Source organism: Centropristis striata, chromosome 3, assembly GCF_030273125.1.
Source record: "Centropristis striata isolate RG_2023a ecotype Rhode Island chromosome 3, C.striata_1.0, whole genome shotgun sequence".
Classification (NCBI taxonomy): domain Eukaryota; kingdom Metazoa; phylum Chordata; class Actinopteri; order Perciformes; family Serranidae; genus Centropristis; species Centropristis striata.
The window spans coordinates 19458911-19471425 of NC_081519.1; the positions used below are offsets into that span (position 1 = coordinate 19458911).

General features: G+C 38.8%; 1 protein-coding gene across 1 annotated transcript; it reads right to left on the reverse strand.

Moving 5' to 3' along the window:
* Positions 1-393: 393 nt before the first annotated feature.
* Positions 394-8369, reverse strand: arl8bb (ADP-ribosylation factor-like 8Bb). Its single transcript, XM_059329864.1, has 7 exons — positions 8162-8369; positions 6259-6339; positions 6004-6077; positions 5197-5290; positions 4663-4730; positions 2369-2439; positions 394-2275 (listed from the first exon to the last, which is right to left on the reverse strand). Exons 1-7 carry the CDS (start codon positions 8282-8284, stop codon positions 2226-2228), a joined length of 561 nt encoding a protein of 186 aa, XP_059185847.1. The 5' UTR covers positions 8285-8369; the 3' UTR covers positions 394-2225.
* Between the last annotated feature and the right edge of the window lie 4146 nt (positions 8370-12515).

The window sequence follows — 12515 nt, forward strand, 5'->3', positions numbered from 1 at the left end:
TAGGAAAATGCTTGGTCTGGCACTTGATTGTTCCAAAGAGTATTTAACTTCAAGCATATTTATAATCTTGAAAACATAATGGCTTTAATTTAGAATTTTCCATACTTCTCACTTTGTATGAACCCAGTGGGACAATGGTGACAATAGCTGAGCTCAATGCTATTCTAAATCTTTATTATGCCTGCACTGAAACACTGGCCTACAAGAATCACTATATAAAAAAGAGGAAGCAGGTTTATGATGCACCAAAAGAAAACTTCAGGTGAAACTGCAGTTTACGGTCTGCATTGAGCTCCCATTCTTCACTATAATCTTTCCAAAGTCCTCTGCTTCCACCTAGTGGGGACAAACTAAATTGACAACTGCTTAAAGAATAAGGATACCACACTTGAAATCCTTAAAAATAAAAACAAATTTATTAGCAATCACAGGGAAAGAATGCATTACATCTACAGGAGCATTTATTGGAATAAAAATGCTAATCTTATTTACAAAGTCTGCAATTGAATGTGAATAAGTTCAGCACATGCACATACAAATTGCAAATAGGCTATATTATTACACAGGTAACAAAGCTTTCCCCAAATTCCCACACAGTCACCCGATTTTTTTTATTTTTACAGCCCCTCACTGCTGCTGTGGTCCCAACAATCCACATTTTTAGGATTACGACGATCAACAGACACAGAGCAACATGTGAGATAACAGAGCGTGTGTGATGGATTTGTAGAAAACATTACAGTGAAATGCAGTAGCCACCAAGGCCTACATTACAGCATTGTAGCAGAAGGGATAACTCGCTCTTTACTGGCAACACTCACGCAGAAAAAATATTTAATTGATGCACTGGCCAAGCAAGGAGCAGATTAATATACAGTGATCAAACCTGTGAGAAATCATTGTCTTGTCGCTAGAAGGAAATGACGCATCAATCAATACATCGCTTTAAGAGTAGACAGCGCTGACTTTGGCTGCTAAGGCTTCTACAAAAGACATCAGGGTTCGGACGAGGGTGTGGCAACATGTGGATGACATCAAGCATCCAAATGCTTTGAACTAATGGACTGTCTCCTGTTCTCCATAAGCTCATGACTAACACTGGCTTCCTTTTATCCAACCCGAACAAAATAGGGATTATGAAACAGATACTTGGGCACACCCATTCTGTGTTCACACATTATTATTCTTTTTAAACCCTTTAACAACCTGAGAACTGCAAGAAAAAAGGTACATTTCAAGCTACATAAACAGGCTACAAGTGAAGCAGCATTCAATTTACAACCAAACTAAATGTAACATTTTCTCATTCACCTCGCATCATCCATTACTTCATTCCTCATTTATCATTGTTAGTACAGCGTTGTCTTTTCTCAGACATCATAATGTGTTTATGAGATTACAAAACAGAAAATGAGATTGTCGAAAGGTGGTGTTAAGTGTAATCAAGGGATTTATGCTGCGTCTGTACCAAGTGTTTATTTATAATAGTGGGTTAAAAGTCGCATTGGGCAATAACCGTCTGATTGAAACACTCACTGAGCCGAAGGCACTTAAAACTGCTGACCTATCATGGGATTTTGCCTCAGACACAACAACCACTCACAGTCTTACCTTCCATTCATCTTGTGTAAACTTTGACTTAAGTCACTTAATAAAAAAATTCCATACGCCGGCAAATAAAATGCGGGCTACATTGCGAAGATTTGATCAGGAATTGAAGGTATTAGCACAAGCTACCATCATCATTTTGGCAAATAACTGTTAAAAACTACAATCACAACCTTGTCATGTAAACACCAAATGTTGACGAGCAACAGAACGGATGTTTAAATGTGGGATGAGAGGAGGTTCATTATAGTGTAGCTGAGGAACAGGACACTAGCGTCATCAGATTCTTGTGTCAAAGGGAACAGAAGCTAAAAAAAAAAAAAAGAGACACGGAGCATGTCCGTAATGACCGGTGATAAGGCATGATGGGTGTGGACAATCCACCTTCTAGCACAGTACTGAAACAACTTCTCAAGACTCCAGATAGTTGGGGTGGCGGTAGTGCTGTACAGGGGCTACACATCTATGGTAGTGTACTGGGTGGTGCAGGTGGTGACGGTAGTGAGCAGATAGCTGGATTACTTCACAGAGGCAGTGGAAAGGATGGCTGTCGAGGTCCCATGACCGTTAGGGGGCTTAGGCCAGAGCTGCGACTGGAGGGGGGCGGGGCTTCAATTTCAGCTTCTTCGTGACTTTGAATGCTGGATGAGCCACTGCAGCGTGATATCTATATGGAGGGTGGGGGGATATTAAGACATTTTTATGACCTCAGCAGGCCCACACAGATGTAGAAATATTAAATCTTTTGTGTGCTCTTTACCTATATTGTCTTTCTCTTTGCAGGAGACAGAATAGCAGCAGATCTCTCGGTCCTGAATGGCAGATAGATTCCTGAAAAAGGAAAGTAGGACACATGAGAGCTCTAAATACAAATTATGAAGAATCTTAAGAAATAAATATAAAACACTACCAACATTGAGGATGTTTGATCAAGGTTTTTGGACGATCCGATATTTCCATCAAACAAATCTGTAATTTTAACCAGTGAAAGCGATGGTCGGCACAGGCTAAAAATGAGAAACTGCTGCGTTGATGTTTTGTAAATTATTATTACTTCTGCTGAGAAGGTAATGCTTTCGGTTTGTCTGTCTGTCAGCAGGAATAAAGAAAACCTACTAGGCCAATTTTCATGAAACTTGAAGGGTGTGCAGCATGAGGCAAGAAACCCTTTAAATCCGGAGCATAGACCCAAATTATTTTTCCCTTTCAATAACACTGAAAGATTGGGCATTTGTACTGCATTCATGTGTGTTGGAATAATCGGAACAATCATATCCAGTGCTCATGTGCCTTCAGGTCTAAATGTGAACACTACTTCCATCAAAAAAATTCCTCTCTGCATTTTGAAGATTTGCATGAAAAAAGCTTGATGGAAAAGCTTTTTCCAAATTCTGACGGAGCGAACATTTAACTCACATGACTGATTAGCTGTTTTCACTCTGACATGATAGAACAATTATAAGTTGCCCAATTTAATCTAATTCCTGAAGACATATTTTCTCTCACCAGTGGCCAAAGTTGTCCGATTATCAACCTATTTTTAATCATTTTGTTCCCTTCTCGCATGATCTCTTCTACTGTTTACTGGCGTATTAGCCTACAGCAATACATTACACTGCCATCTTCTGACCAAAGTACGTTCATGCAGCTTCATTTATTCGCTCTAAACCAGTTGATGGAAACATCCCTAATTCATATTTTTCTTTGATGCAACATTTCATAAATTCGCTTCAAAATTCGATTTGACTTTAATGGAAACACGGCTACTATGAGAAAGGGCATGCCTTGTTTGAGGTCTGCACTCTTTGAGTACCTTTTCTAGTTTGCTAATAAAACAGTGGGGAGATAACAGATTTGTTCGCTTAGAAGCTTAGCATATCTGTGTATTCTTCCAAACTCAATGTCAGAACTCACTGGAGCTCTCTTCCATACAGTGCATTTTGCCATGTATATGCAGCAAAAAGCTGTCAAAAAGGGGAGCGGTTTTATAACTAAGACAATACAGTTAAAAAATGATTGCATTGGATTATTGAAGTTTTTTCCTTTCTATCTCTTCCCTGTTCCTCTGATTCGGTCAATTGATGCATCTCCCTTGTATGCCACGGCTCAGAACAAATTTCTCAATGTAGGCAGGATTCACAGCTGATCGTCATTGTGATCCCCCAAAAAACACTGTGACATCATCTTCAACACAACACAAACATAAGCACAGTGTTTTCTCTCGCTGGATTCCTTTATTGGCAACCAAACTGAGGAACATATTACATTACATATATATTACATCAATTGACCACACCGTGGTTTTGTGGGCTACCATTTAAAAAAAAAAAAAAAAAAAAAATCGGGGTCAAATTAATAAATTGCAGTCACTAATGATAGTCTTAGATGTGTAACTCCCAAATCCAGAAAGTTTCACAGGTTGGAGTTATGCATTGTGTACTTACAAAAAAAAGCAGTATTTTATGATCATCTATTTATAGAAGATATGGATGTTATACTGTTTTGACAACACAAGATTTTCAGCTTGAAGACTCCATAAACCACTCATATGTTATGCAAACAATGTCTTATTAGGAAGTATTTTAAAAAAGCAATTTTCTTGAGGAATATTCTAGTGAATAGGAGGTTAAAATAGTGGGTTTGTGCAGGATTTTATGCAAGTGAATCTTCTCTTGCCAGTCAGTGGTCTGCAACAATTAACTACAGCTTTTAGCTTGCTTGGAACTTTGCCTGAGATAATATTAAAAAAAAGTACAAGCTACAATCCACAACTTTTTCCAATGGAAAAGCAACAAAGAATGGTTCCAAGTGTGTAGGGACGTGCCACGGTGTTCCCATTCTTATGGAAAGGCTTTTCCCAGTTTCAGCATTTTAGATTAAACACAGGTAACTAGATAGTTTTGGTAATACAGTGTATAATTAGATGTATTGGACACATCTGATTTTTTTGGATCACCACTGAGACTCGCATAGTACTCCTTACACTGACTTTTCATGCACTAGTTTTGTCTGTGCGGGATAATAAATAAAAATACGCAGTCTTGCGTGGCTTACATTTTTTCAATGAGCTGCTTCTCATCAAGTGCCCCGGGTAGGTCTCGTTTGTTGCCCAGTACTAGAACCTGAAAGGTGAAAAAAAAGAGAGAAAGGACTGATCAATATCCAGCAGGGCAATGTATCAGCATTATCTGACAGTGTGATCACACAACTTAAAGGATTTCTATCAACCATGTACTACATCGATCACAGAATCCTTACTGTTAGGAAAAAATAAACTGTCTGTGTGTGTGGTGTCAAGTCACAGCAGTTGGAAGCCTATCGATTTAGCAAGTCAGACTCTGTCCAGCAATTATCCTGTCAGCTTAGAAATTGAAAACTCATTAAAAAATCCTGGCTTGGGCTCAAATGACCACTTTGTGTTTCATTAAGCCTGAGTCACTGCAGCCTATCAGTTGCAGTGATTACTAATTATGAGTTTAATCCCTGCTGGTGACCACAGTTTGTGACCCTTAAAAATCAATGTGATGAACCAAGGTGAGGCTGTGACATCATGAGCTTTGGGGACAAAAACCACAAGTGTCCTCTTACAGGAATTCCTTGTAGCTGTGGTTTGTCTAAAAGGTTGTGCAGTTCATTTCTGGAAGCTTCTATCTTCTCTCGGTCCGCTGCATCCACCATGTAACTGCAACAGGGGTGAAAACAAAATACAACTTACCGACTTTGGTTATACTAAAAATGGAAAACTAAATATTTAAATTCTTCAAATTATAATGGAACGATTAAGTGGTCGACCAATGTGGGTTTTTTTAATGGCTGATGCAGATACAAAGAAAGCAGGGGGACTGATGGCTGATAGATAATGCTGATACCATCTTGTGTTATTTCCTTTTTAAAAAATCTGATTAATTAAAACAATTTAGTAATAACAAATAAGACACAAAATTGCTGTACTTGCATCAACATTTTTGACACTTATTGTGTGCATTGTCTCTGTTTGTCTAAGCAGATCTGCACTCACTCTGATGTGTATCTTTAAAATTAATAAATAAATAAAAATAATTGAAATAATAATTTTAAAAAACTAAAGAAAAGAAAAATACAGTAAAAAGTTTTTAGTGCATTTAACAAAAGCTTTTGTGGTTTTGGTTCAGCGGAATACTATAATAAAAATAAATAATAAAAATACAATTGGCCTTGTGAGAGCACTTGCCAATGCAAATTATCTTAAAAAAGCATTATTCAGCCCACTTAATCAACCAACAAATTATTTGAATAGTTTGTATATTTTCAGTTCAGCTTTCCCGGACTTCAGCGACCTTCGGTATTGCACATTTGTGTTCACAAAAAGAAACAAAACACTGACACTGAAGTACTTTATAGTGTCCACAAACTTACACAATAGCATTGACTCCTCTACAGTAGCGCTCCCACATGCTTCTGAAGCGAGGCTGTCCCCCTATGTCCCATATCTGGGGTGAGAAAGCACACAATCACAATACAGTCATAAAAAAAGACAAAAGTCTATGCAGCAGTTTGTTCCTTTCATAAACCAGTTAGTGCACCATTACTGCTCTGGGGTGCAGCTGTGGGCTGGCACTGGTCCAGAATTCAAGCAAAGCATCCAGCTGGACAGTTTGTTGGTTAGCTTACCTTTATTGTCACATTGCCTTTAGTGACCTTCCGCATGTTGAAACCGACTGTGGGAATCATGTCTTCACTGAACTGGCCTGACTGTACAAGACAAATGCAAGACAAAAGGCAACATGTTAGTGAGTACTGCAAATAGACACTGAAATATCAATGGGTGACACATTATTACAAATGTCCACATGCTTCTAATTCATCTCTTTGATCTTCTGTCTCTGCATCACCAAATAAATCTTGTTTACATGTAATGAAGTCAGTATGGTTTCATGTTATTCAGAAGTCACATGAAAAACCTGGCAAATGTGAATCATACTGCTGAGAAATTATTTGATTAAAATGGTCATTTTTACCTACTTGAAGTTCCTTTAACTCTATGAATCATGTTGAGATGATGGCATCAGTGCATCAGCATATATTAGCTTCCACTCAAACTTTCTCTAACCAAAAATGCAACAGGCTTAATCATGCCATACAAGACATTTATCCTAAACGTAAAGCCGATGTAACCTGCTTTGACTGAAAATCTTTGAAAGAGAAATCAGGGGGGGTTAAAAGTCTCCGACTGTGAGCCTCACTTGAAACAAAGCTTGGGAAAAAGTGCACCCTAACCCAACCCTTAGCAAACTTACTACTGCTCAATTCATGGATGACTATATGATCATGGTTACGTTATTTGATCCAATAGACACTCAACAATTAAGCCAAGATAGCCTGATATTGCTGTGTGTCTACACCAAATGCTGAATAAAGGTCTGTTCTAAGCCATTTATAGTTTCTCACTCTGGAAAAGCAGGAACACAGTAAATTTCCCCCAAACTACTGTATCTCTAAACTATCACTTCGAGCAAATCACAGTCGTATTTCATGCGATCTTGTTAACTGATGTAATATTTTTTCACTTCCATTCACTGAACCTCTCCTGAAACTGCCTCCCACTTTTAAAACGTCTGTGCTAAATGACTTTAATAGCCAATTGGTATGGCTCATTTACACCATGGGCCCAGTCCAAAATATTTGCAAAGTGAGGGAGAAAGCAGCTTTGTTCAAACCTACTTACAGATCACCTGACATGACCTCAGCAGACCCGGAAATATTGTGAATTCCTGAAATGAATGCAGGAGGTGGAGAGCGTACAGTACTGTGGCCTGCAACCTTACTACAGTGTGGTCTATCACCTAGGAACACAGACATAAACAACACTGGCCTACATAACACATTGTAAAAACACCCACACAAGGAGGTGACAGGCCAAACAAGCTAGACATAAAACAAACAGAGGGAAAGCAGCATAACTAGTTTTAACATTAACAGTGCTAGCTATATGACGACGTGCTATAAGGAAGGAGGGGAGGACGCATGAACAGGAACCAACAGCAATAATGAACTGTCATGTAGGTTTAGCATACAATAGCATATTCAATGCATATCTACCTATACTTATCATCTATTCTAATACAGACAGCTGACAGCCTGCTGTTATCATGGCCCCAGGCCTCGTCTGCTTCAACTCATGCTAGCTAGATGACGTATACATGACAGACTGTTTACAAAGTCAACTTGCGGCCAGTTTTGGCAACTTATCGTTGATGTTGACACACCGGTAGTTATTACAAAGCACTGACAACTCCGTCCACATGACCGGTTTCATAAGGAAGCGCACAGTCATACCAAGAACTTGGTCACTCGAGCTAACCAAACAACAACTGAGTGAAACCGTTTCCAGTTTTAGTAACACAGCAATATGAGATATTTTGAATGCACCAACATAGCCTTGAAAGTCTGGAACAATAACATAAACATATTGTAGCTTAATTTCAATTTCCAACACATTCAAAGAAGCCTTCGTCCACAACCTCTCCCAGGTGCCTGGGCCCACACTGACACTGCTTGTTTGCTAGCTACTTACTGCAATCACATTGACGAATGTGGTTTTTCCAGAGTACTGAAGTCCCACCAACGTAAGCTCCATCTCCTCTTTCCAAAAGAGGGACCTGAACCAGTCCAAAAGCCTGTTTATGAGGGCCAGCATCTTGGATGACACGGTAGTCGCAGTCTCTGCGGCCGTCTGGATGTGAATCGGCTAGCAGTCTACACAGGAAGTAGCGAGCTGCTTTGTCATATCATGTGATCCTCTGATGTTGCTAGTGCTGCGTGCCTGCCCAGAAGTGCATGATCCTCACGGGAGCGCGCACAATGATAGCAGAATCTGGCTGCCAGATGATCACTTTATGTTTTTAGACTTTTAGTAGACTTAATGCAAGTGAGTCCGGTGACTTAGCTCAAAGACAGCAAAATTACAAGTGAAAATGGTACTGGAGTACTCTGCAACCTCTGAGGAAACAGACTGTTTCAACACTACTGTGTCTTCAAGATTTCTTTTTCGATTGAACCTCATTTGTCCCTGTGCTTTGAACATATACTGTTTGGTTTCACTGACTTTCCTTTTGCAAAAGAAAAGCAATACTATATCATCAATCTCATGATACTGTTAGCCAAATGGCATATCCATAAATGTTGTTACGTTAATCATAAACCTCTCTTTCTTGTCTTTGAAAATGAAACCAAACAATATAGTAAGTCTATTAAGAAATCTACCAACATGAAAGCTATAAAAATGTATGTACACTTTACAATGATTTTATATGAAAGCTTGCCTCTGTATTGTTGAAACCCCCTGACAGCGTTTTGTTGGTGTATTTTCTTGTATTGCACCATGTTGCTTTAATAAAGTTTAAAAAAAACAAATCAAAAACAAAATTCAAACACACGGGGCTTTAGTGAACATAGAGGGTGTACAATTCTCATTGGACAATCTATTGGATAATGGAATTAAAGATGGGGTTAGTAACGGCCACCAACCCCACCAGTGGAGGAGGACAATTTCCAATCTTAACTCCGCTATAAACATACTCAAGTAAAGGTCCAACATTGAACATTTTACCTGAGTATAATAAGGGAAATGTATGTTTAAAGGTATATTATGCATGATTTTCCTTTAATAAAATAATTGAAAAAAATGTATAAACTCGTACAAAAATAATACCTCTCAATCATCACTTGACCCAGAACAAGTGTGAAGTGGTTTCTGTATCTGCAGAGACCCTGCCCTTTGCCTGTATTTTCTCTTTTATTTCAATTTTCCTGTGTTCAGGAAGTTTTGGGGAGAGTAATAGACAATCCCTGCACAGTGTTAAAAGTTAGAGTAGGATTATCTGATGAGTTTGACAAGCAGATGCATGGTAAAGCATATAGACAAGCATGGAATAGTGCCTACAGCTTTGTCACACTTTTTCTATTTAAGTTAAGCAAAAGAAGAGCCCCATATTGACTGAGAGACCTTAAAGGGATGGTACGGATATTTTGAAATAGGGTTATATGTGGTAATTATCCATAATTAGTGTATTTCCTACAGTAGACTTTGGTTAGCACACCCACAGTTTGGAGAACCAGAGACAAGAGCAGCGGATAAATGTATTTTAGCCACCTAAATAACTAAATATCAATTTAAGTATACCTAAGCTTTAACGGGAAGAACTGTCATATTACTCTCTGTAACGGGATCACCTGCTTAGGGACTGTTTTTGTTTTTGTTTACCACCTGTTCATCTGCCTGTCACTAAGGCCTTGTTCAGACTGCCAGCCAAAATCCGATTTTTAGCCCATCCAGATTGGAACTGGATGGCTCTTTTGAAGTCTGAACAGTCACAAATCACATGAAATCCAATTTTTGCAGACCGGATCGAAACCACCTTTGGGAGGTAGTTTCAAATCGCATTTGGACAGATGCGTCTCAGTCTGAACCGCTCCAAACACTCAGATCGGTTTTGACTTTCCGTGATGTCACTCTACGCGGAACGCGTAGCGCGGAGACAAGGTGTCCACCGGCAGCCGCGCCCAACTCATGCAGCCCGACGGGGGCGTCCATCCGCTCGGTTTCTTCCCTGGTGTGTCTGAGATGTTCTGCACCTCTACTGGACAGTGATAAGGCCAATATACAAAGGTGACCTCAGTATATTGGCCAGACGCCGTCAGACGCCGTTACTACTAACTGTCAGACCAGTCAATAATGTGGCCCAGTCCGAACAGAGCCATATCCGATTTGGACACTTGCTAAAAACAGTGTGGACTGTCAGCCCTAAAAATCCGATTTGAGTAGGAATCTGATTTGAATCAGATTTGGCTGCAGTCTGCAAGCGGCCAAATGCTGGGCTTACACCAAACGATTTTCACAGTCCCAGACTAAAAACTGAAAGTCTTTAGTAAATCTAGGAGTCTTACTGGAGTCACAGCACGCTCCCGTCATCTCGATCGTTAAGTGTAAGGTAGTAATCGGCGCTGTTTCTTATCAGTCTTTTCCTAGTCTTTGGTTTGCGATCATATCAAACGTGTTTGATATGATCGCAAGTCGTAGTGACGTAACACAATCAACAACCAATAGATGAGCAGAGGAAAGGTCCCCGGTTCCAGACCGGACAGTAAAACCACTTCGACAGGAAAAAGGAACATCACAATAATGTTAGTAAGCTCAATCCTAAATAAAAATATAGAGATGTAATATATTTACGGCCACAAGCGGGATTTTTGGGGGCGCTGTTTCGTAGTAAAGAGAACAGTAAGCAGACCCAGTTAAAATCTATAAATAAATGTATACATAAATAAGTAATGAATAGGCTCAAAACTAAAAAAAGTCTTTAGTAAATCTAGGAGTTTTACTCATATCAGTCTTCCTAGTCTTGGGTTTGGGTTTGCGACAATAATGCTAGTAAGCTCAGTCCTAAATAAAAATCTAGTGATGTCATATATTTACGGCCACAAGTGGGATTTTTGGGGGTGCTGTTAAAGAGAACATTAAGGAGACCCAGTTAAAATATATAAATGTATACATAGATAAATAATTGATGATTAATGTATGATTAACTAAATGAAAGTTGATAGAGCTGATAAATGTAATTATTCAACTAAACAAATTATAATTAAATAGAACATAAATGTATATCATTAATTCATTTCTAAATTTTTCTTTCTTTTATTTTTCATTATATCTATTTTTACTGTAAAATAGTCAAATTTTTATGTCAGAAAAACAGAAACCCTATTTCAGCTTTGTGAGGGGGCATTTTGTGGTGTCTTCTACTCTTCTTTTTGTTGTTGTTTTTTTTTTCAACACAAACCACTGCACACACTAGAGCAGCTGGAGCCAAAAGCTGCTTCTCCTCTATTTTGTAGCTGTTTACTAAGAGCATGATGGGGGAAAAATGCTAAAATAATTTAGTTGTAGTCTTGTAAATAGTTACCCTGCAAGATTCAGTCTGTATAAAATCTCAGTCTGAGACTAAAAACTCTAAACTCTTGTCTTTAGGTGTGAGCAGGTGTGAGCCTATAGTTTTCCAGGAGTCTACAAATCTTTTCAAAGTCTTCTGGTGTATAGGTAGCATTAGTTAGTTAGCTTTTTATTTACTGCCTAAGTTGTTTGCTGCATTAAAAAAAACTTTGTTTTTGGACACTCTGCTTCGTGGTTTTGGGTTCAGTGCTTTCTTTGTCGCGAAACTCTCTTTAAAGTCACCAGACTTCTTTGACAAAAAACTTAATTTACTTTGCAGAACACAGGAATTGCTAAATCTGAACTATTTGAAACACCCAAACCGCACAATAACACAAAGTAACAGACTGAGGCACTGGTATACCAGTAACTCCTGGTATAACCATAATATTGTGTGTGTGTGTGTGTGTGTGTGTGTGTGTGTGTGTGTGTGTGTGTGTGTGTGTGTGTGTGTGTGTGTGTCACAGAATTCACAGCACAATTCTAAGGCTTTATTGCATCACTGTTCTAGAATTCCGTGTGACACGCTTCAGTTGGCTTCCACACAGAGCAAGACACAGACTTCAGAGGTGAAACACAGTGGGACTGGACCACAAGGAGGAGGACAGAGCTGCTTTTTGCTGTATGAATGGACACGAGGTATCGACAGGGAGGAAGAAGTGAGCACCTGCCGTAAAAATGGGAAAGAGTCAACAACTGGTAGATACATCACTGGCAAGGTTTTCAAGGTAAGTATTGAAAAGGTAAGTTTTTATCCTTAATTGTTTTAAGATATAGGAAGTCTTATTTTTTTCTGTATTTGTTTGTGGTTCGGGTCAATGCAGACCCTTCTTTGTATTCCTGTGATGCTTTTGAGATTATTACCTTCTTAGTTGGTCTTGGTCTTCTTATTTGAAAGTACAGTAGAGTAAAAAATGATTTCATTGCTTTTCAAATTTTG